General features: G+C 40.5%; 2 protein-coding genes across 2 annotated transcripts in view; one reads left to right on the top strand and one right to left on the bottom strand.

Annotated features, from left to right (window-relative positions):
• Positions 1-12793: 12793 nt before the first annotated feature.
• The window catches only part of LOC134210897 (semaphorin-2A), a 367095-nt gene continuing 354600 nt past the window's right edge, over positions 12794-25288 (top strand). The window contains exon 1 of the mRNA XM_062687324.1: positions 12794-14195. The gene's annotated coding sequence lies outside the window, so the exon portion shown is untranslated. The remainder of the gene's footprint in view (positions 14196-25288) is intronic.
• LOC134209261 (uncharacterized) lies at positions 23380-24804 on the bottom strand. The gene has a single exon (XM_062685242.1). It carries the CDS (start codon positions 24802-24804, stop codon positions 23380-23382), a length of 1425 nt encoding a protein of 474 aa, XP_062541226.1.

The raw sequence follows: 25288 nt of genomic DNA, 5'->3' as shown, positions 1-25288 counted from the left end.
CACCTGGTCTGTGGTAGAGCGTTCACCCATAAATCCCGCCTGGTACTGCCCCACGAACTCTCTTGCAATTGGTGTTAGTCGGCGGCATAAAATTTGGGAGAGTACCTTGTACCAATGTGATTGCGCGGTAGTTGCTGCAATCCAGCTTATCGTCCTTTTTGTAGATGGGACACCAGGGATTGTTCCAAAACTCCGAGTAGTGCGAAAAACTTGAGAGCTGCTCTCAACTGTCGGTGCTTGTCTCTCGTTTTTGAAGAGCGATTGAGTCAAAGGTGCACGAGCTCTCGTAGCTGTGTGCGAGTCGTCAATTGCACGTTACCTACCCTTTCAATGCACAAAGAGTAGTGCACTGTGCTTCGGCTTGGTCGATTGAATACAATATTATTATATTGCTTGGGCTTTCGGTCGATTGAATACAATATTATCGGTAAATGTAATTGATTCCTGGGAGATAGCATGTCATAATCTTGAACGTTTAGAAATAATATGGATGTTCTATTCTACATCTAACTTAAAAAAAAAATTATCATCTCGAAAGATAAAAATAAGGCACCAACTTTGTTCTTCTTGCATGCTCACTGACATAAAAATAAAAAAACAATGTATTTTGATATACTTCAATTACATTGATTATATGTATACCTGAAAAAACAATTCTCGGGTACTTATTCAAAAGGACGTATGTGATTTTGTAAACAAAGATTCAGACGTCGATTTGTCCGATCTGATTGCCCTCCCACGCAAACCATCACCATAGACAGATAGGGGGAGGCTTCGGCTACATGTTGGTGGTGTTGATTTGCGTGGGAGTGCCATTAGATCGGACAAATCGACGTTCGAATCTTTGTTTACAAAATCACATACGTCCCTTTGAATAAGTACCCGAGAATTGGTTTTGTTTATCTAGTTTATTGAAATCCTCACATCTTTAATACGTTACAAGTTTGTTACCCTTGTCGACGCTGCGTGCATACTTTTGAAAGGAAACTACTTTATGGTTACTAATAAAAATCAATACTATCCCTTCCGACTCCAGTTTTAATTCATTTAAAAAAATCAGCTTAAGCGGATCTGTTCGGTTAATGGTAGTGACCTGACGTTCATTAATTCAATGATATATAGTTTATTTTTTAGACGAATATCAGATCTCTTTTTCTTATTTTGACAAGAATCCAATTTAAAATTAAACTTGATTTTATAAAAAAAAAAAAACTTAGCTCAAGCAAGCATTTTATGGTTTTGTGTACAGTAATATCCCGATTTTATCACCCCTGGTGAACTTTGGGATGATAAAATAGGGAATGTGACAAAATCGGATTTTTTTATTTGCAGATTTTTTCTTCGCAAAAATGGATCAGTTTATGCCTTGGAAAGGCAAAATGTGTGAACATTATCCGTTATCTCTTGTCGAAAGAGATTACAAATTTCTTGGAAGGCGCTCAGAAATGATTTATAATAAACCACATGCGGTGAAAACTATTTTATGAAAATTATTGTTGTTTACGGTATTATGTACAAAAATAAAAAGAACGATTAAAATTTTCCTTTTTTATGTCGTGATACAATTGGGGGTAGACAAAGTCAGGTCAATACTTTACTAGTTTTAAACACTATATGGAATGCTTGACAAAAAGGTCAGGAACTGCGTGGAAACCACGAAAATAGTTTTTCTTGTATTTTCGCAAATTTGTGTACTCACGCGGTCTTATACGTTGAAATCAGGGTTTACTGGATTTTGGGTTTTACGCGATACGTATCATCCATGAAAAACCCGACTCCAGTGTATTGAATTATTTTCTCTTAACAATCGCTTTGAAAATACGTTTATTCAATCTTAATGTGAATTACGAAGAAATAACTAAGCATCGGATTATGAATTCAAACTTTATTTTATTCATCGAAAATTGAATTAGTAACAAATAAATCAACGAAAATTGAATTAATTAATTGAAGAATACGTGCTTTTTAAATTTCCAGCACTTCGTAGAAATCATACAGTAATTTGGCTGAACAAATCAGCATTCAATCTTACTAACAAGATGTTCTCCAATGTGGTTTTGCTCAGACGAGTTCGCAATTTTGTGAGAATAAATGCCAAGGTGCTGAAGGCTCGTTCTGTTGAAACTTGCGTAGCTGGTATTGAAAGCGCTACAACCGCTAAGCTATACAAAAATGGGTTTGATTGCTTCTGACCATACCAGTAGTCCAATATTGACTGATCCTTTTCGAGTTTCAGACGAGGAGACCTGCTCAAATCTTCAAGTTGATCGAACAGGCCTGTAGATACGCTAGAGTCCTGTAATACCTCATAAGAGCGGAAATATTCCTCAAGAACGTCATCCGAGTCACCGCGTGTACCCTCCTTTGGATCATCTGTCGCGACAATTGATGAATTACCTCGCGATACACGCTGAATGTTTTTCCAGACATTCTTAAGATGTTTCTAAATAGAAACAAAAATAGAATCGTGATTGCATAAACATTATCAGAATGTACTCACCAAAGCTGCTTGGCGTTGATCATCAGTTATGAGTGGACTACTGCGATAATTGATTCGTTGATCGAAATAAATTGCTGCTAAAAAGGCTTTGTTGTCTGTTAGGGCAGTTTCACGAGCTTCCATATTTTTCAACAGTTATAACAGTGGAGTTATTTTCTCAAGAAGCATAATTTCTCGATTAGCATCCGAATTGTAACAGCCTTCTTCGTCGTTGGAGGGAATCGGATTAACTGCATCCGCATCTCCATCACTGTCATCATCAGAATCATCAGTCGTCTCGTTGATTCTATAGTAGAGCTTGTTATTTAATATAAGTTGATTATTATTGAATCATATTAATACTTACTCTTCCCAGTCATCCGCGTTGTCGTCATCCATCAAATTTAAAATGTCCAACTCCTGTTGCTTAATAAGTCGCTTATTGGTTGCAAGCATGTTTGAGCCATTATCTGTTGTACAACTGTATATTTGTGAAACATCGATCTGGTAGGATGCCAATGTTTTAAGCACAACTTTTTCAAGATGCTCTGCGGTGCTTCAATTCAATCATAGCCAATGTTCGAATTTTGATCAAATTTCTATCAATGAATTGAATATTCACGCAAAGTACATCTCGGCCCAATCGTGAAGCAGAATCTAACTTCAGACAGACCAGTCTTCCGTTAGCTTCTTCCGAAATTTTCTTTTTAATTTTCTCAGACGCAGTTCCGATGATTGGTAGGACCGATCGAGAGTCTATTCGCTGGGTTCCCTCTCCAATTTTTTCGTTCAATCCTTTCTCAATGGGATCAAGAATCCTCCGAAGCGGAACACAACTGAGGATTCTTAGAGGCACACCAACGACGGTCACTATTTCAACCAAAGCCTTGGCATAGATTTGTCTATTCAACTTAAACCCGATTTTTTTCCGTTTGATTTCGGCAACATCCACATCGCCACCTTCAGACTCCACCTGTCCTAGCAATCCATTTTCTCTGGCAATTTCCTTATGCTGCGTAGCATAAAGACTAATAAAACTGAAATTTCGCAAGCACTTCACAACTTTACCGCAAATCTTACACCACGCGATTTTCTTTTCGTCATCAACGTTAAATAAATCAAATTCGAATTTACGCTTCCTGCTATCAGCCAGGGTAACTTTTGTGACAGCCACTCGATTGTACGAATATGTTTGTTGATATGGAAAGTTTAAGCACGCAAATAATTATCCAAACATAATTGAGGTTGTGCAAAATACATGCACAGTAGCACATGATCTCTTTGACAATGGTAATCTTTAACGCAATATCTTCTAGAATTATATCGCAAAGGACGTAAAGCTCAAAATAATTCTCTTAACGTAATGTCAGTTTAATTCGCAAAATTATAGAAGTTCTATGGACATTGTTTATTAATTTAATAATCTGAATTAATTGATTTGATAATTCAACCTTGGCGTGTGATCGTAGCAATTTAACAGTTGTATGCTCTCGCACAGAGTCGATCATAGAGAGAGTATTGACCATTACTCTGAGAGACATGAACGAAGTTAAAAAGGGTCGAGAGTCTCTCCGCACTAACCCAAATATACACGCTTAAAATAAATTACATATTTTTGTGTTCCGTTCACACAAAACGGGCCTCTCCTGGAACAACTCATATTATGAGTAACTACCATGTTACTCACTTTTGTGTAACCGATGGCCGACGATTTTCAATGAGTGCATTTCACACAGCGAGAGAGCAGTCGGAATCCGGACCTAACCTGAATTGTATGATTTCAAATTGATATTAAAAGTAACCAACTTTTCCATACTTATTCGGAGGTTTCTCCAATCATTTCGATCAACAAAACACAGTGCGATGATTGTATTCGCACATTTTGTTGTTTCGCCATCGAACCAAAGGAAAAACAACCGAAAAAGTACGAATCATTGCGGTGCATTCTGCACGTTCGCAATCATAGCGACCCGAAGGAACTTTGACAGTTCGAGGCAAACTCACTTAAACATATCATGCGTATGTGAAACAGTACAGTGACTGGTCGTGTTTCACACAAAATTTTCAATCATTGTGAGAGTCGGTCAAGGCGTCGCCGTGAGGTGTGAAAATTGTTCATGCGATGTGTACTTAACTTTAAGCGTGTACGAGCTGAGCACAACGAACTGCACCAGCACGACCCTTTCAAATTAAAGGGTTGTCTCCTAACAGTGGGAGTCGCACTTAAAGAGTTTTGTGCCGCACCATATCCCTGTGGGACACACAACACCTTCCATCCACTCCTGCGGCAGAACCTCATCCTCCCAAACCTTGGTAATTACCCAGTGCAGCGCTCTAGCCAGTACCTCACCACCGTGTTTGAACAGCTCTCCTGGTAGTTGGTCAACTCCAGGGGCTTTGTTGTTTTTCAGCCGGCCGATCTCCTCTTGAATTTCCTGGAGATTCGGAGCCGAAAGTCGCATGTCCTGCGCGCGTGCTCCTAGGTTCATTACCATACCGCCACCGTTGTCTGCCATATCACCATTCAGGTGCTCTTCGTAGTGCTGCCGCCACCTTTGGATCACCTCACGCTCGTTCGTAAGAAGGTTCCCGTCTATATCCTTGCACATATCGGGCTGTGGCACGTGACCCTTACGTGAACGGTTAAACTTCTCATAGAACTTTCGTGCGTTATTAGCGCGGTACAGTTCCTCCGTCTCTTTACGGTCTCGATCTTCCTGCTGGCGCTTTTCCTCCGGAAAATAGAGTTTTGTCTGTTCCGCGCCCGTTTGTATCGTGCCTCGTTCGCCCTCGTGCGGTGTTGCAGCAATCTCGCCCATGCTGCATTCTTCTCCTCAACCAACTGCTCACATTCGTCGTCATACCAGTCGTTTCTCTGATCCGGGGGCACTGTGCATAGTGCAGCGGTTGCTGTGCTTCCAATGGCGGATCGAACATCTCTCCAGCCATCTTCAAGAGATGCTGCGTCTAGCTGCTCTTCCGTTGGGAATGCCACTTCCAGCTGCTGTGCGTATTCTTGAACTAGTTTACCGTATTGTAGCCGCCCAATGTTTAGCCGCGGCCGACGTTTCCGACGCGTGTTGTACACCGTCGAGAATTTTGAGCGCAAACATACTGCATCGAGGTAGTGATCGGATTCAATATTCGCACTGCGGTAAGTGCGTACGTTCGTGATGTCGGAGAAGAATTTACCGTCGATAAGAACGTGGTCGATTTGGTCCTCCGTTACTTGATTAGGTGATTTCCATGTGGCCTTGTGGATATTCTTGCGGGGGAAGAAAGTGCGGGAGGCTGCAAAGTTTATGCATAGTTGGCCGTTGTCGTTCGATACGGTATGCAGACTATCCGGTCCGATGACCGGTCTATACATTTCCTCCCTTCCTACCTGAGCGTCCATGTCACCGATGATGATTTTGACGTCCCGCAGTGGGCATCCATCGTATGTCTGCTCCAGCTGCGCATAGAACGCTTCTTTCTCGTCGTCGGGTCTCCCTTCGTGTGAGCAGTGCACGTTGATGATGCTATAGTTGAAGAAACGGCCTTTTATCTTCAGCTTGCACATCCCTGCGTTGATTGGCTGCCACCCAATCACGCGTTGGTGCATCTTTCCCAGCACTATGAAGCCGGTTCCCAGCTCGTTGGTGGTGCCACAGCTTTGGTAGAAGGTAGACGCTCGATACCCGCTTTTCCACACTTTCTGTCCTGTCCAGCAGATTTCCGGCACCGCTACGACGTCGAAGTTGCTGGGATGTAATTCATCGTAGATTATCCTGTCGCAACCTGCGAAACCTAGTGACTTGCAGTTCCATGTTCCAAGCTTCCAATCGTGATCCTTTATTCGTCGCCTAGGTCGTTGCCGATTGTATCGAGTCGTATTATCTTCTATGTCGTTCGTAATAGTTGTTTTTAAAGGCGGCTTATTGGGCCTGCGCAAACCTCTTGTCTCGTCGGAGGGCCGTCGTGTCAGGGCTGTTTAGCGTCCCACCTAACACCAGGACTTGGGCTTGTGCGCTTTGAGCGACACACGGTCGCTTTGGCGGAACCTACTTGCGGATTCATGCAGCTTTTTATAAAGGTTTAACAGGGCCCACTGTCAAACCCCACCACATCCTAGGCAGGCGCCACAACTCGCAGATGGCCTGGGGAGGGATCGTCAAGCCCTTGGACATAGTCCTTGCTGCCCCTAACTAAGAGTTTTCTGCATCTTTTTTAAATAGGTCTCCAGCTAACCATCCTTTCCCTTCCTCAGCATTCGCAAGGTCGTGGAGAGGGCAGATCTCGACTATTGGAGAGTGCGTTGCTTCCATTTAAGAGATAGTGATTAGTCCCAAATCAATATCTGTGGTAACGGATGAAAGTGATGCTACTCTCATACAATAGTCTTGGCTTGTACCACCTACGAATTTGTGCGAATTGCTCAATGCTAATGCTAATGCTAGTATAGACACTTAATATGTTTTTTTACATTTGATTTGAAAGCCTTCAATGTAACTTTTAAAAGTTAATTTTTGATCTAGCAGAAGTCCTAAATATTTTGCTTCGCTAGACCAATTAATTGGAACCCCATTCATAGTGACAATATGTCTGCTAGAAGGTTTCAAATAAGAAGCTCTCGGCTTATGAGGGAAAATTATAAGCTGAGTTTTGGAAGCATTCGGGGAAATTTTCCATTTGTGCAAGTAAGTGGAGAAAATATCCAAACTTTTTTGCAATCTACTACAAAAGACACGAAGGCTTCGCCCTTAGGCTGTCATCTGCAAACAAAGATTGTTGACACCCTGGTGGTAATTCAGGTAAGTCAGAAGTAAAAATGTTATACAATATGGGCCCTTATATGCTGCCTTGGGAAACACCAGCCCTTACAGGTAATCTATCAGATTTAGAATTCAGATAGTTTACCTGCAGTGAGCGATCTGATGAATAATTTTTGATTAGTTTAATAATGTACAGAGGAAAATTAAAATTCATCAATTTTACAATCAAACCTTCATGCCAAACACTGTCACACTATCAAGAAGAGCAACTCCATTCGAATATCCTTCAGATTTGTAGAGCCGAATTACATTCGTAACTCTTAATAACTGATGAGTGGATGAATGTCCATGGCGTAAACCAAATTGCTCATCAGCAAAAATAGAATTGTCATTAATATGAACCATTATTCTATTTAAAATAATCTTTTCAAACAGTTTGCTTATTGAAGAAAGCAAACTGATTGGGCGATAACTTTTGGACTTTTTCCGGCTTCAACATTGGAACAACTTTGGCGTTTTTCCATTGATCTGGAAAGTACGCCAATTGAAAACATGCGTTAAATAAATTAACCAAAAAGGATAAAGAGCTCTCAAGAAGTTTTTTCATAAATATGTAGAAAATACCATCATCACCCGGTGCTTTCATATTTTTAAATTTCCTAGTAATAGTAGGTGGTTTACTATGCATTGCCACCATTCCTGATTTTTTTTATCGATTTTGATTTTATGTGGAAGATTTTGATATGAAAAATGTATCACAGCTGTAACCACTTTCCCTTCGATGGGCCTCGAACCCACGACCCTCAATATGCTAGACTGGTGCTTTAACCAACTGAAGGTCGTTATTTTACCCAACCGGCGCATTTTATACATACTTTACTTACTTATGGATCCTGTACACCTCCGGTGGTGCAAAGGGCCGACTTAAAAGATCTCCATCCTGAGCGTTGCCCGGCTATCGCTTTAACCTGTTGCCAGGTTAGATTTCGGTCGACTTCTTTTATTTCTTTATTGAGGCTTCGCCGCCATGAGCCTCTGGGTCTGCCTCTGCTGCGATGTTCCGCTGGGTTCCAGTCTAATGCTTGTTTACAGATTTCGTTTCCGCCTCTACGTAGAGTGTGGCCGACCCAGCCCCACTTCCGATCCCGAATTTATTTTGCTATCGGCCCCTGGTGACAACGACGATGGAGATTTTATACATACTTCCCCTACAAAGTTTGAAATTGATCAAAAAATGCCTTACTCTAGAAGGTTTGAATCAATAATATTAAAATCAATCGTATGCATTCTTATCATGTGAAGATGGTAATCATAATTTGTTAATATAAAAAAAATGTGGTGCAAAATCAATTTTTGTCGCCCAGGTCTGGACAGAGAGATTTTTCATGTGACCAAATAGCCATTCTTGTTAAACTTAATTCAATTCAATTGTTTCTGCTTGCTAAGGTATCAGAATGCCATAGAAATAATCAGATAAAAAAAACTGAAGATGTCATTTGATATGGTGAAAATTAAAGTAGAATGTAATAAATTTATCTTACGGCGTGTGTAGGGGGACTTTAATGACAAAAAATGAGCATCGTTGAAACTTTCACTACGTGAAAATATAGCTCTTTAGCTTTCATTTCCTGACTATTTGAAAAAAATATACCGAGGGGTCCCGAACAACTTTTTTTTCTTCCTGAAACGGAACTTTTTAGTTTTTTACTACCAAGTTATTGTTTATTGGAGCTCAAGCGTGTTTTTCAGTGTGGCTTTTTCGAAAAGCAGCTTAGTTTTGGAAATGTGATAAATCGTCAGGTTTTCAAAAATCCTTTGTCCGGAATTCCATCCTTTTTCGAGCTCAAATAATCAATTTGTAAATTCTCATATATCTGGATAAATCTCTACGATTTTTTTCTAATCTAGAGAGTAGAGTAGAGATTATGAGATTATGATCAGGCATATCAGTGAGTTTAAGCATTGCGAAGCGGTGATGTTTGCTAGCCAAATGTTGAATTTAATAATTTTGGCTCCGTTATGCTTGTCCACATCTGAGCCTTTGAAATTAGGTTTGAAATAAAAGAATAAGAAGAATATTCAGTTATTGCCTTGATTCATGAAGAATGGTTAAAGAATGAATGAAAGACTCAACTTGGGAGTTACTCGTGACTGATAAATAGAATTGTCATTAATATGAACCATCATTCTATTTAAAATAATCTTTTCAAACAGTTTGCTTATTGAAGATTATTATTATTATTATTTTTATTATTTTTTTTTTATTATTTTATTATTATTTTTCCGGCTTCAGCATTGGAACAACTTTGGCGTTTTTTCATTGATCTGGAAAGTACGCCAATTGAAACTGTGACTGGCTGCTGGCAGTAGATTAGATGCAGGCTCCATTTGGAAAAGAAAAAAAGTTATTCGGGACCCCTCGGTAGATTTTTTTTAAATACCCAGGAAATGAAACATAAGAAGCTATACTTTCACGTAGTTGAAATTTTAACGATGCTCATTTTTTTTGTGATAATATTGTTCTACCAAACACGCCGTAAGCTGGATAGTCAAATAAGCTCTACTCACATTTTGTTATCTACAACTTAAAGCAAGTAAAAAAAGGAATTATTCTGAATGATGTCTTTACTTATGTAAGAGGAACTTGGTCATATTTGAACATGATGCAATAGTGTCCGGTATTAGGGGACACTTTTCTGAAACGTGATTTTTTTCCGGAAAATTATCATAAATACATCGTCGAAAAACGTGTTCAAATGACCAAATGTAGTTTGTATGAATCATCAATAATCATATTTTGTGTATATGGTATACAAGTAAACAGAATCCGGATCGAAAGCAATACTCAAACTTTTATGGAAAAGATTAGATCAATTACCTTTCCATCTCGCTAAAGGTCAAAGATCACCTCAATCAAAGCACATTAGTGAAGACGGTGGTAAAAGCATTCTTTTTGAAAATTCCTCCAGTCTGCAGCAAGGGTTGCTTCAGCTCATGAAATATCCAAGCCCCCACACGACGCCGCAGCATAAACTACATAAACTTTTTCGCCCATTCTTTCACCTGATAGCTTTCTTGTTCCTCTAACCTCTAACAGCACCAACCGACTCGTCGACCGAAGGTGTGATGGAAGAGAACATTTACCATCGTCAAGTCGTCGTAGCCGTCGCTATCCTGAGCGCTGCTGCGGCAGGTGAGGCGGTGGCCAATCGTGGTGTGGTACGTCGGAGGGTAACGGACGGGGTTGAGCAGAGTGCAGCATATCCAGACACCCTCTTCATTTCGTTATTTTTATCCGTGCTTCGGCTTCACTGCATGGCAGGCAGGCCTTTGCCCGAATTACCACCACGCCACCCGCCAGAAGGGGGTGGTAGGTCGGTGGCTGGTTGCTGGGCACGAGCGGGGTGTTTTTCAATGCGTCTGGCCATGGTGGGTTCTACATATTCTCTCATGGGTTGTCATTTCGGTCGGTGCCACCGAACGGAGTATCCTGGGCTCTACCCTTAGCCATCCTGCCGTCCACCGCCGCCGCGTGGCTTTTGTATAAGTCTGGTCTCAGGGTTTGGTCCGTGTTTTTGTGTGAGTCTGTATGGATAAATCGAAGCAGGGGTTTTTATGCCAGATTGTTGAAATAAAAATCCTATGGAACCCGATATCGGTTTTTCGCGACAAAGTGTGATGAACGAGTTTTAGTAATGGTAATCATTGTTGGTATAATCATTAATCATAATTTGAGGAAAATTTAATGTTTTAAACGAAGGAGAACAAAATATAACCTACGATGACTTCAAATGGTTGATTCCACTTAGCCATAAGCTATAGACGTCGAGTTGGGAGCGTTTCAACACGCGATTGATTTGAATCGTGTAAATTTTTTGAGAAATTGAGTTATTCCCAACGCTTATGGTAATTAATTAGGGAAAAGGATATTTTGGGCAGCACCACCTATTCCCACCCGCAACATTCATAGCTCGGCCGCATTTTAACCATACGACTGGTTTTTTGTGCATCACTAGAAATCTACATATGCTAGTCAATGACTAGTCAATGACTAGTAGTCATGTACCAAAGTAATTTTGAAGAAATGTGCCCTAGTAGCAAACGTTACGGACGGGACTAGGGGTGCTGCTCAAATGATGCGATACCCGATATTTCTATAATACCATTTCTAATAATTCCATTTGTAATTTTGAGCAGTTGTGCGAATTCTCAGTCTCAGTGAGTGAGATTTGTAGGATATTGATACCATTGTCTGTTCACACTCACTGTTCTAGCAGCGAAATTTGAAAATAATTAGCAGCAGCAATCAAAGATACAGTAAATAAAAGACCATTTTTTCTCAGCCCGCAGTGACAGTCCATTCAGTTAACTCGCTGGTGCGTGAAAGTGGCGGCCCTATATATAAATGCATAGTTGAATACTGTCACTTGAAAAAAAAGATAGAAAATTTGTGCCGAATAATCATCACCTTCAGCCCGACGTTAGCAAACCGAGTTGGCTTACCTATTCCTGCTTTGTCTTTCTGACTGAAAGGCATCATCATAGGCAAAGAGAAAAAGAGAAAAATCCAAAACATAAAAATGCTGGTGCGATTCTGTAGTGTTGATAAATTGCACCACTGGTTCTGAGTATATTCGCGACGTAGTTTTTGGCTACAGTATTACTCCGAGGGCCCTCCTTAGCCGTGCGGTAAGACGCGCGGTTACAATGCAAGACCATGCTGAGGGTGGCTGGGTTCGATTCCCGGTGCCGTTCGGTTTGGAAATTGTCTCGACATCCCTGGGCATGAAGGTATCATCCTGCTAGCCTCATGATATACGAATGCAAAAATGGTAACCTGGCTTAGAAACCTCCTCGCAGTTAATAACTGTAGAAGTGCTTAATGAACACTAAGCTGCGACGCGGCTCTGTCCCAGTGTGGGGATGAAATGCCAATAAGAAGAAGAAGAAGATTACTCCGAAAACGAACTTTTAAAAGAAGCGCCACTTTTGTGGGAGCTTTAGAGGTAGAAGTATTTATTTTTCAATCAACTATAGTGATGATTAGTTAGGGATGACTTCAAGTGGGATCTTTTGTTGTAGCTATATTAATTTAATTAAACGAATAAGATAAGCATTGGTTATGAAAACTTAAAAAAAAGCATCCTTCAAAAAGCATAAATATTCGAACCACCTCTCGTAATATCTTCCCTGCTAGAAAGTTTGAATTTCAGGTAGTAACCCAACAACCCCAGCAATGCTCTTCCTGTTCCGTCGCCAACTAAAACTGAAGCCGCCTTATTCAGACGTCGACGCTCATGCAATGCAACGGTGATGGTGGTGGTGGTGGTGCGCAATTCCTACGGCAGTTCCCTTAGAAGGTGCGATATTTTTGCGCATCTGTTGTACCTACCCTACACCATCAGGCCCATCTCTCTCTCTCTCAGCTCCTGGCATTGACGTAACAGGAAGTGGGATTGTGCAGTGTTGTGTTGACGTGATTAGCTGTTGTCTGTTTGGTGGTCTCTTTACGAAAGAATTTTGCTGTGTAAAGCGCGTTTAAACGTTGAAAAGTTATCAAAGTGATTTTGTGATAAAACTAACAATGTTTAGCACAGTATTTATCAAGAAAGGTCCTCATAGCCTTTGCATCTTCACATAATTAGCCCCTTCGAGTGCTAACGTCACTGTATGGGAACCGAACACAGCTCTCGCCTGGTAAACCGTAAGGCTCTCTCTCGTGGTTAGTCTGGTTTTGCTGGTGATCCGTGTTACAAATAGCATCCACTAACGTTACGTCCGTGTTTTGGCAAAAAATGAAAATAGTGCTCCAATTCGTCATGTGACTGGTCGCTGTGGCGTGTTATCATTAATCTAATCGATATATTGAACCAGTTTCGAATTCAAATTATCCAACGAGCCACCAGCTTGCAAATAACTCAAAGTTTTCCATCCGTAAACCGAGTTAGCGGTGAAAAATCGTTTCACTCCCAACGTTGAGGGAGCTTGCGTTCCTCACCTTCCGCCCCTCTCATTGGGCTGCAGTGAAATCCTACCTCTAGCAGCTGTGATGGAGTGAAGAGTTCGTCCGTCTGTGGTACCAGGAAGGAAGGAAGCTTGTGAACATAAACTACAAATAAAAAAATCCGGAAAATCAGAGAGTGAAAGCTTTTTCGTGAGCAACTGAGAGGCAAAAATCTATCCTTTTAGCCCAAACAGTGGTTGTGTTGTGTAATCTTATCAACGGCCAAGTGAGGTGTTGTGCGAGTACCGTTTCTCTCTCTCGGACCCTCTCACGAATCCTTTCGCACATCCACCCACGGCGCCTCATACCGTCTTGCATATCAGGATCTGTTTGTGCCCGTGAATACGCAAAACTCGATCCCCCATTGTTTGGATGTGTGAAAGTGAAATATCAACAGAACCCTGCTCACGGGTCCCTCATCGAACCGATTTTTTTCGGCCAGAAGTAAAAATCTGCTCTTTCTCACTTTACTGCGAAGGACCACACCACCAGCGACGCCGACGACGAGACTAGTGTTAGTGAACCACCCATTTCAAGTTCCCTTCGTGGAAGCTCTTTTGTGTGAAGGCATTTTCGTGGCTAGTCGGTGCTATTATTGTTATTTTTGTTGTGCAGTGATTATGTGTGCATTTATTGATGTTTGAAGAAAAAATCTCAGCTGGAAAGGAAAACCAAAACACCCCAGCGCGTCGTCGTCCGTAACCAGCGTCGCGGAACCGTGTGATGAGAAGGGGGTTCGGTTGACATACTTGCACCTCCGTTTGTTATTGGCGGGGAATTGGCTGGACTGGAACGTGCTGGGAAATCGAATAGGATTCAATCGTTCGCGGATGAAAGTGGCTACGGATTAGAGTGCGGGGGAAAGAAGAACGGGGCACCATTTGCCTACAGCGGAACAAACTGGTGGAACAAGACTCACTCACGGTCTACAGGAATCACCGGAGCAAATCCAATTAAGGTGCAGTATTTTGCTTTTGATTTTAATTTCCCCTCCCCCTACGATGTTGTTCTGTTTGTTTTCAAGATTTTTCCATCGTGGTCCTAGTATAAGGGTTGAGCTATGAAATTAGCGGTAATTTGCTCGCTATGGGTAATTGTTCGTTGTGAATTGCTTTTTGAGGATATTTCAAAGTGATGTTAACTATATTTGATTCAGAAATCGATTAAGGTTCAAGGTTTACTGGCATCAAATTCAGATGAGCAAACATGAACCCCATCAGCGTGGAATTATTATTATACTCAAATCATTTAGGCTATTTGAGGCTCAAAAAAATGGTTATTTCTTAGTGTTCTTCTTCTTCTTATTGGCATTACATCCCCACACTGGGACAGAGCCGCCTCGCAGCTTAGTGTTCATTAAGCACTTCCACAGTTATTAACTGCGAGGTTTCTAAGCCATTACCATTTTTGCATTCGTATTATCATGAGGCTAGCACGATGATACTTTTATGCCCAGGGAAGTCGAGACAATTTCCAATCCGAAAATTGGCTAGACCGGCACCGGGAATCGAACCCAGCCACCCTCAGCATGGTCTTGCTTTGTAGCCGCGCGTCTTACCGCATTTCTTAGTGTATCGTCCTCAAATAGAACGAACTGAAATCTCGCGTGATTTTTGAAAACGTCGTAAGTCCAAATGAGAGACTCTCTTTCATTACGCTCTCTTTTGCTAATATCTAGGCTAGTTTAAAATTTGTTGCAATATTTTCACTTCAGCATACTAGACAAAGCTATTTTCTTCAGGTCGGTACTGGAAAATCCAATGTAAATGTTAGTATGGCTTTGTAATAATCGGAAGAGAAAGTAAACAAAGAGAGCCTCTCTATTGGACTTACGACGTTTTCAAAAATCACGCGAGAAATATCAATCGCAAAGTGTACTCCAATATAGAAAAGACAGACGTAGTCCTACGTAAAAAATCAACAATGCTGCCCAAACAGTTCTTGATATACACCCAGGTGTTTTTACACGGTTTGGTTTTAGTCGATTTAAAAAGCCGGGAATTGATTAATTAAAACGGCTTAACAAAAAAACTGGATGTATCTGTGTATGTTCTTAACAAATTGTATTTAAGACTCATGATGAGCTCGGTGGTCTAGTGACTACCGCTTCTGACTTACAAGCAAGAGATCGTGAGTTCTCAATCCCAGGCTCGTCCGTATTAAAAAAATGTGAAAGCATTTTCTTGGTGAATCCGCGTCAACCCTACCCAACAATTGTAGGGATGCATACCCAAGTACAGGGCTGGTAGCGAGTCACTTTTTAGTGACTTGGTCACTATTTTGAGTCTAGTCCCTAAAAAGTCACTATTTGCATCCAAAAGTCACTAAAGTCACTATTTTTGCATCGTTTCGCCGTTTGTAAAAAAAGTTCAAAATAAAATACATTTGTACCTACCATCATCATCAATAAAATCAAATGTATATCTGTTAGCAAAATATATAAAGCTTGAGAAATTGCACCAAAAAAGCTTCAAATGAATTGTGGAAATCGCCAGATTGCAGGCAATTCATGTTTAAAGGTTTTAAGCCTTCGCCCGGATTTAGTTTTGTGTGTATCTTCAATCTAACCCCCCACTGTCCGGCAGTGGTATTATGGAAGAAAGCTGTCTTTAATAAAGTCAGCTTTAGTCCGGGAGTTAGAAGGTTTTAGCTCTACTGTAGCTCCAGTAACCCATTTCAGATTGTCTGGTAACTCACGTCCAGTCCGAGGTCACTTTCATTTGCAATAAGCCCCGCCTATTTATGCTACCATTATCAATTGGATAATGGATCCATAAACAAACTTCCGGATTTTTAAATCCAGCGCGCATTTAGTTTTGGAATCATATAAAAACAAATTGAAACAATCTCACCAAAATACCGTATAAATGAACTGAGAAAGAAAAGACCACAACTAGTGTCCACGAAAAAATCACCACTCTTCCAGCGCTTATCCGAGCAATTCTTTGATGATCCACATTTTCCTGGTATTTTTACACATTCAGACATATTTTCACCAAAACGATTTTGCGCGCTCTAATAAGAATACACTTTAGAGGCATTCCACGGGGGCATGTCAGTCGATCCTGAGCGACCATTTCGAAAATATTTGAAACTCTGCACAGTTTTTCAATTTCATCTAAATCGTCATTTTTCGATATCAAATCTTCATATTGAGTCACGACTAACTTTTCAAAAGGGTGTATGTGAAAATGGTTCAAAAATATTTAAAAGCTGCACAGCAAAACGGAATGTTCGATTGTTATGATTTTTCAGCAAAGTTAGACAACTAAATGGTGATTCTTAAGAAAATGTGCACAGTAAAAAAAAATTTTTTGCCTTTAAAATATCATTTTTGTCACAAAAACTCAAATATCTCAAAACCCTATCTTTTTCGAACGTAATTTTTTAGGAAAACGGTCCATTATATTAGCTATCTACCATAAAAATTTGGTGATGGTAAACTAATAAACAAAAAAGTTATGACATTTCAAACATTTCACAATTTTCACATTTAGTAAAAAAATTTTTTTCTGTGTAAGTTATTTCGAGAATTGCAGTTTGATGCAGATTTTATTGTTAAGGGACGTGATTTAAACAAGTTGTTTTCATGATATTTTGATTTAATTATTCATAGCATCTATAAGAAACTTAGACACGATCCAGTGTTGTGATCAAAAGTATTGATAGTGTCATAATTTTCATTGCACGTGACTGGCGAAAAATTCTTTTAATAGTGTTGAAACCTGTTGATAATAACGTTGATAGAAACATATCAGAAATGTTATTTTTAAGACAAAAGCTGCAAAATCAAAGATTTATATACACGTGTACGTCTATAGTTTACCTGCAAAAAATATACCTCTTAGAGAATAGACTTTATGATCGGGAGGAAACGGGTATCTTCAACAACAACAAATGCATGATAGGTACATACCATGACAATGCTCACGAAAAAGCAAAAAAATTACTACTACTAAGGTTGTTAAAGATCTTATAGTAATTTTCTCTTCAGTCAAGCAAATGACACCAAACTAGTCAGTAAAAACTTAAAAGTGATTTTGTTTATTGAAATATTACGAACAACATGAGTAGCCGCTTTCTCAACTGTTGTAGGCCGTTTGATGGAAAAAAGTGTTCAAAAGAGTTACGAAATCTCACCGAAAGCACCATAGATAAACTGAAAGCGACTGGTTATGCTCCAATGTCCACATTGAATACAAATTTACGCATTTGCACGTCCTGCCGTCTAAACGTTGACAAAAGAGCAATCTGTATATCATCGGTTGAGCAGAGCGCAGGAAGTTCGAAAACGACAGCAACTGAGGAATTGCCAGATGTATCGACAACAACTGAGGAATTACCAGAAGTATTAAGTGCTGAGAGCCTTGCCACCGTACCATCAGCGAAATCTGTTTCAACAAATCAATCGGAAGATGAGTGTATCCAAAAGGTCAACATCGAACGCTTTAACGAGGGCATAGCTGGGATAAAAGTGACCTGATTAAATGGAGTAAGATGGACTACGTTTATTACCCGGAGAAAAATACCGTGAAATAAACGAAGCTGTACGAAGAAACCTCTTCAAATTAGGACCTGATGATGTGGAAAATACAGACTACGATGAGGTAATTATAAATATGAAGGAAAGGTTCTCGAATGTAGCCACGACAAGGAAAGAAAAATTATTGATTTTGTGGATGCTGCCAAGTTCGTGGTCTATTCAGGATGCCATTGATGAGTTCAAAACCAATAGAAATACAGTAAAAGAGGCAAAACAATTGAAGAATAACTGTCTTTCAACCAAAAATACTAGGTCTAGTACTGCATTAACAGTTGAGACAAAAGAAATAGTAGTTCAATATTTTGAAGATGATGAAGTAAGTCGAGCTATGCCTGGTCAAAAAGATTATGTATCAGTAAAAAAAGATGGAAAGCGTCAAGCAATCCAAAAACGATTAATGATGACGACTTTGAAAGAAGCGTACACACGCTTCAAGGAAATTCACGATAATATTAAAATAGGTTTTCCTCATTTGCAAGCCTTCGGCCAAGGCAATGTAAGCTTCTTTCCAATTCAGGAACACATAATGTGTGTGTGCACAACCCATGAGAATATTAATCTTATTTTACATAGTTTGAAAAGAATCAATTTAACAAAGGATATTAAAATGTTAACTGGTAGTCTTTTGTGTGGAAATACAACATCAAATTGCTGTCTGGGAGCTTGTTCGGATTGTCGAGAATTTTCATCATTGGAAAATACTTTTATTCGCTGAGTTTGAAGAAAAATATATTGATCAGTTATCATTTGAGCAATGGGTGACCACGGATAGGTGTGACATAGAAACTATTGTAAAACCTGTAGATGAGTTTGTGTCATATTTTTGCTTGAAATTAGAAAGTTTAATCCCTCACGATTTCATTAAAACAGAACAATCCAGCTTTTTAAAAAATACGAAAAATACATTACAAAATGGTGAATTTTTAGTCATTTGTGATTTTCCTGAAAATTACAGCTTTGTATTGCAAGATGAAGTGCAGTCCCATCACTGGAACGTACAACAAGCTACAATTCATCCATTCGTTATTTATTTTAACGGAAGTACGCAAATTGAACACTTAAGTTTTATTATAATTTCCGAAGATTTAAGACACGATTCAGTATCCGTAAACTTGTTCATTGAAAAAAGGATTAACTTTTTACGCGTTGATAAGCATAAAGAAGTCAAAAAGATATATTTCATGTCTGATGGAGCAGCGTCGCAGTACAAAAATCGTAAGAATTTTTCGAGCCTATGTCAATTTAAATCAATGTACGGAATTGATGCAGAATGGCATTTTTTGCTACATCACATGGCAAAGGTCCTTGTGATGCTATTGGAGGAACAATAAAGCGCATGGCCACAAGAGCAAGTTTAGCCAAAGAACGTGAGCATCCAATTAAAACTGCAAAAAGAACTTTTTGATTGGGCAAATCGTAGAAAAGAAAAGATTTAACCAAATTATCATTTTGTTTTACTACTACTGAAGAGTACGAAATAAAGGCTTCAGAGCTCAGCGAGCAAGTTAATAACGCGAAAACGATCCAAGGAACCCAAAAATTTCACTGTTTCATTGCATTGGCGGAAAATAAAATTAAAGCAAAACTATACTCAAACTGTGCTGATAATAATTCAAAAGTGTTCGATATTTTAAAAATTTGAATAAAATAAATAAAAATAAGTATTAATAAACTGTTTTCATGATATCATAACCCATACCAAAATTCAAACCCAAAACTCTTAGAGTTTCTATAACAACATTGTGTAACTGCCACATTTAATTTAATACTTAGGATAATATTAATTCATTTTTATTTATTTATAAATATAATATTTATACATATAATATACATAATATCGATGAATACATAAATATGGAATATCATACAAACAACTTGTTTAACTCACGCAAGGCCCTTAACAATAAAATCAGCATCAAACTGCGATTCTTGAAAAAAAAAATACACGGAAATTTTTTTGTTTACTATATGTGAAAATTGTGAAATGTTTGAAATGTCATAACTTTTTGTTTATTAGTTTACCATCACCAAATTTTTATGGTAGATAGCTAATATAATGGACCGTTTTCCTAAAAAAATTACGTTCGAAAAAAGATAGGGTTTTGAGATATTTGAGTTTTGTGACAAAAATGATATTTTTAAAGGCAAAAAATTTTTTTTTTACTGTGCACATTTTCTTAAGAATCACCATTTAGTTGTCTAACTTTGCTGAAAAATCATAACAATCGAACATTCCGTTTTTGCTGTGCAGCTTTTAAATATTTTTGAACCATTTTCACATACACCCTTTTGAAAAGTTAGTCGTGACTCAATATGAAGATTTGATATCGAAAATGACGATTTAGATGAAATTGAAAAACTGTGCAAAGTTTCAACTCAATAGAAAATCATGAATTAAAAATTTTCTTAAATTTTGATGCTGTTGCTTGGAATCGCTCTTTAGTAAATGTCACCAAACTCGTAAATCTCAAACTTCAGATAACTTAAACTTTTTTCTTCTAGTACATATGCAAAAAATATACATCAGCCGAATCTATTTCTTGCGGAAACGGACAAAAACGTGACAGCAAATTTAAAAGCAACCATCCGCGCCGCGCATGGCTTGCTGCGAGCCTTCGCCCGGATTTCGTTTTGGAGGGAAATTTAATAAAAAAGGAGCGTGGTTTTCGATAGCAAAATGTTGTTGAGAAGGAACTCCACGTTTGAAGTCTATGCCGTACCCAAGCCATCATTGAATGCAATTTAAGGGTAAACACTTCACTTGTGGTCATTTTTTTTATCGTTTTTGAATATCCATTTTTTGTCACGTCAATTTTGACATGATTCCGAGATATGTCTTAGTTTCTGCTTGATTAACCCCGTCTACGAATCACACAGCATGAAAAATGCCATGATTTTTCGATATTTTTGGTAAGGAATTAGTTTAAAGTATTAAAGATTTTACACCCAATATTTTTTTTACACGGTTGGTATTCTTTAATTTCCCGGTTAACCCGATTTTTCACAGCTTTTAAAATACCACCTGAATTTTCTTTGATTTTTTATGAATTTTTTCATGGGATTAACTCCTAGATTAATCAACGCTAAAGGTCGTTGTTGGGAGGAGGTCCAAATACCTTAATTTTGATAGCTCAACAGTGGATTGCAATAAATCTTCCACCCCAACATTGACGATGATGCTTGGAAACCAGACCAACGGGATAGTTTGTTGCATGCACTCGGTCTTCTTCAATCCTAGGTCCCTTCAGCCTTCCAGATGCTTCTGGTATTCTATACAGTAATTAGAATAACACTCGCGTCGATTAAATAAATTAACTACACTTTATTTTTAACTATAAAACGAAACAGTCACATGCACAAACTTTATTGGTCTTATCACTAGTGGAGTCTAAATCTAATAAAATAAACGACCGTGAGACTTCTGCCCGTGCGTTCTTCGTGGTGAACTGGATGATGTGAACTACTGCTGCTGCTCGTAAACTGCTATCGGTCAGCCTGTCCACCGTTGATGCGATGATATTTCCATAGGGTTAAAGAGCGGGTGATATTCTCGCCGCTCTTATCAAGCATGCTGGTCATCCTTATCACTCCCTCACGTCGGGTGGCAATGATGATGGTCATGACGGTGGTAATGATGATCGTGCTCAGAGAAGCTACTACTCGGCAATCGTTAGGCTTCTGCCTAGGTACTGTTGGACAGCCGATACATTGCTGTGCGGCGATCTACGTGGAATAAGGAGCGGTGCACATCGTCGGTGGCGTGGGAATTTGTTGGCTTCAAATCACATTAACGTTTACGATGACAGGGCTGTAGTAAGTAGGGTTCGTTGTACTCTTAAACATCTTCACCCACCCTGAAATTCGTCGGATTTCTGAAAATAGAAAATAACCCTCTTCGACGGGATGGGATGGTGGATAGGGAATTTTAACTATTGTGTGGAATTGACTGATTGACTGTCATTTGCCTGATCATAATTTTCTGGAAGCGGCAGGATACAAAGCTTCTCAACTGGTCTTGTCAAGGCGCCCGTAGCAGTTTTAAGTGTCACAACTCTCACAACTCCGTCGCTCCCAGGATGTAATTCGCTGATACGTCCCATTCTCCACTTCATGGGAGGCTGGTTTTCGTCCTTGATAATTACCAGCCTGCCGACATTGATTTGAACAGCTGGTTGCCAACGCTTGGTCCTAGCCTGTAGTTGGCAGAGGTATTCTCTGCGCCACCTTTTCCAAAAATCCTGCAATCTCCTTTGAGTCAGTTGAAAGATATTGAGACGATTGATTGGAAGATTTGATAAATCTGGTTCTGGAATCGACTGCAGAGATGAACCGATCAAAAAATGCGCCGGCGTCAATACTTCAAGGTCATTGGGGTCGTCGGAAAGAGGCGTTAGGGGGCGAGAGTTGAGGCAAGCTTCTACCTGGGCAAGAAGTGTAATGTAGTCCTCGGGAGCCACCGGTGATTCACCCATTACGCGCAGTAAATGATGTTTGGTTGAACGAACGGCTGCCTCCCATAACCCTCCGAAATGGGGGGCACTCGGGGGTATGAAATGCCACTGGATTCCATTCGTGGCACACTCTCTGGATACGGCATGGTTATGGTCGTGGCTTTTCAGCAGCTTCAGCAGGTCTTCCATTTTATTACGAGCACCAACGAAGTTCGTTCCATTATCGGAGAACATATTTGTACTTCGACCCCTTCGTGCTATAAATCGACGAAGCGCTTGTAGGAACCTGTCAGTGGATAGATCAGATACCAGCTCCAGATGAACTGCTTTTGTACACAGGCAGACAAAAACTGCCACATAAGCCTTAACTGTGGCACGTCGCGGAACGGGTCTGAGATACACAGGGCCAAAGTAATCAACCCTGTTTCTGAAAACGGGCGTCATATGGTGACTCTTGAAGCCGGCAAATCTCCCATAAATTGTTGCACGGAAGTGGGCTTGCAACGGAAACATTTATGGCATCTGTGAACGATGTTCCGAACTACGCTCCTACCTCCTAGTGGCCAGAATCGAATTCTTAATACGCTCAGCATTAACTGTGGCCCCGCGTGGAAAAGACGTTCATGGTAATGTTGAAGAAGTAGTTGAGTAAACGGATGCCGGGCTGGGAGAACAACGGGATGCTTCGCATTTTCCGTCTCTAATGAGTGCTTGAGTCGTCCTCCAAGTTTGAGCAGCAGGTCCGTAGACAGAAAAGGATTGAACCAACGTAGCCGAGATTTATTTGAGACATTACATCCCGCCGAAATTGCCTTCAATTCAGCGGCGAATACTTCCTTCTGCACCAGACGAATCAACGTATCTTCTGCTTCCTTCAATTCAGCTGTGGTGAGGAATCCTGCTTCATTTCGTCTAGTTGGCGTTGTTCGAAGTAGCTTCATCAGACGCAACCAATAGGCAGTTCGGCGAATCATGTCAGTATACGAAGAAAACTTGCTAAAATACTCGTGGTTGAACTCGCGTACTGTAGAAGCAGCTGCTGTGACTACTGTTCGTCGTTTTTCTTCTTCCTCCTCCTCAGATATTACCGATCCTGGTGGTCGTGGCCATTGTTTCGGGCTTTCCTCCAACCAGACCTCTCAGCAAAATTAGTTTTCCAGGATGTCCTGAGGCGGTATTCCTCGGGATATTAGGTCTGCTAGATTTTGGGTTCCAGGAACATGAATCCACCGACAGCCTCCCGTGATTGTTTGGATTTTAGCCGTACGGTTGACGACAAATGTGGTCCACGTTGATGGAGAAGACTGCAACCATCGTGGAACGCAATTGGAGTCCGTCCAGAAATAGCCGCTTACTGTTGTTTTGATAGACGTTCGGACCTTTTCGTAGAGCTGGGCAGCCAATACCGCTCCGCAAAGCTCCAGCCTAGGAATGGTCTGACATTTTAATGGAGCAACCTTTGATTTGGAAGAAAGTAGTCGAACCTTCACCTTTCCGTCTGCATCAGTGCTCCGAACATACAGACAAGCACCGTAAGCCTTCTCCGAGGCATCAGAGAAACAATGTAGTTCAACTGCAACTGCTTCCAGAATGATAACGCATCTTTCGACCTTGGCTTGATTGAGAAGAGGTAGTTTCTCGTGGAACCTTCTCCAGGCCTTACCCAGCGTTGGAGGTAGCGGTTGATCCCATCCTAAAGATTGTTTATTTCCATCGCGTATTGCCCACAAAAGCTGCATAAAAATCTTCGCCGTACTGATAGCCGCTCCCAGAAGTTCTAGGGGATCGAATAAAGTTGGAATTACGGATAACACGCTACGTTTCGTAAGAACCTTATCGCCATTCAGCGAAGGAATGGTGAACTGGAACCTTAGAATGTCCGACGATGGAATCCAAGTCAACCCCAAGGTTTTTACCGATGGATCTGGGTCCAAGTTGATCCCATCGGAAGTGCGAATCGCTAAATTCTCCTCGGGTATTCCCAGTAGGGCTGCTGGACAGTTGGATGCCCATTTACGAAGTTGGAAACCTCCTCTTGAAAGCATCGCATTCAGTTGAATCTGCATCTGCGTTGCTGTTTCAACATCGTTCGCGCCCGTAATGACGTCATCCATGTAGGTGTCTTCCATGGTTGCACGGGCTGCAAGAGGGAAATGTCCTTCCTCATCCATAGCGAGTTGTTGCAGCGTCCTAGTAGCCAAAAACGGCGCGGGCTTTGTGCCGTACGTAACCGTATTCAACTCATACGTACGGACACTTTCCGATGGCGATTTTCTCCAGAGTATGCACTGTAGAGGGCGGTCTTCGGGACGAACGATGACTTGGCGGAACATTTTCTCCACATCTGATACCAGCATGATCTGTTTGGTCCGGCATCGAAGTATTATGGACCGGAGATCTTCCTGTACTATTGGCCCTCCCAGTAGTACATCATTTAGCGATACTCCTGCAGATGTTTTACAGGAGGCATCAAAAACCACGCGAACCTTTGTCGTGGTTGTAGCTTTTTTCACCACAGGGTGATGCGGTAAATAGCACCTTCGAATCGAACCTTGGGAATCCTCATTCACCATCTCCATATGTCCGAGATAGAGGTATTCTTCCATAAAACCGACGTACTGTTCTCGAAGGGATGAGTCCCTTGCCAACCTTCTCTCGGTTCCTTGCAGCCGTCGTTCCTTGCAGCTATGTTTCTCGATTCAGCCAACCTTGACACAGCGCTTTTCATCATTGGTAGAGCAACCGTATACCGACCATTCGTATTCCGCTGCACAGTACTGGGGAACTACTCCTCATATCGCTTCTCCTCAGGCGAATGAGCTGTGCCTGACTCTACCTCCTCGCAGGACCAAAACCGAGCAATTAAGGTATCCAAACCATCCAACGCGGAGACATTATAGCTTATGTGAAGAGAGGAAGTTGGTACCGAAATACCACCGCTGATAACCCAGCCAAACACGGATTCATTAAGGGTTGAAAGTTGTTCCCCCAAGGAAATCCCTTTGCCTGTTTCGAAAAAGTCGAAGAAATATTCGATGCTAAGTATCCACCCCATTA

Source organism: Armigeres subalbatus, chromosome 2 (assembly GCF_024139115.2).
Source record: "Armigeres subalbatus isolate Guangzhou_Male chromosome 2, GZ_Asu_2, whole genome shotgun sequence".
Classification (NCBI taxonomy): Eukaryota; Metazoa; Arthropoda; class Insecta; order Diptera; family Culicidae; genus Armigeres; species Armigeres subalbatus.
Note: the sequence above shows the minus strand (reverse complement) of the source record. Positions and strands in the feature narration are given on the sequence as shown.

Coding starts and splice junctions, on each gene's coding strand:
- LOC134209261 (XM_062685242.1), bottom strand. CDS start 24,804: ATGGTGAATGAGGATTCCCAAGGTTCGATTCGAAGGTGCTATTTACCG.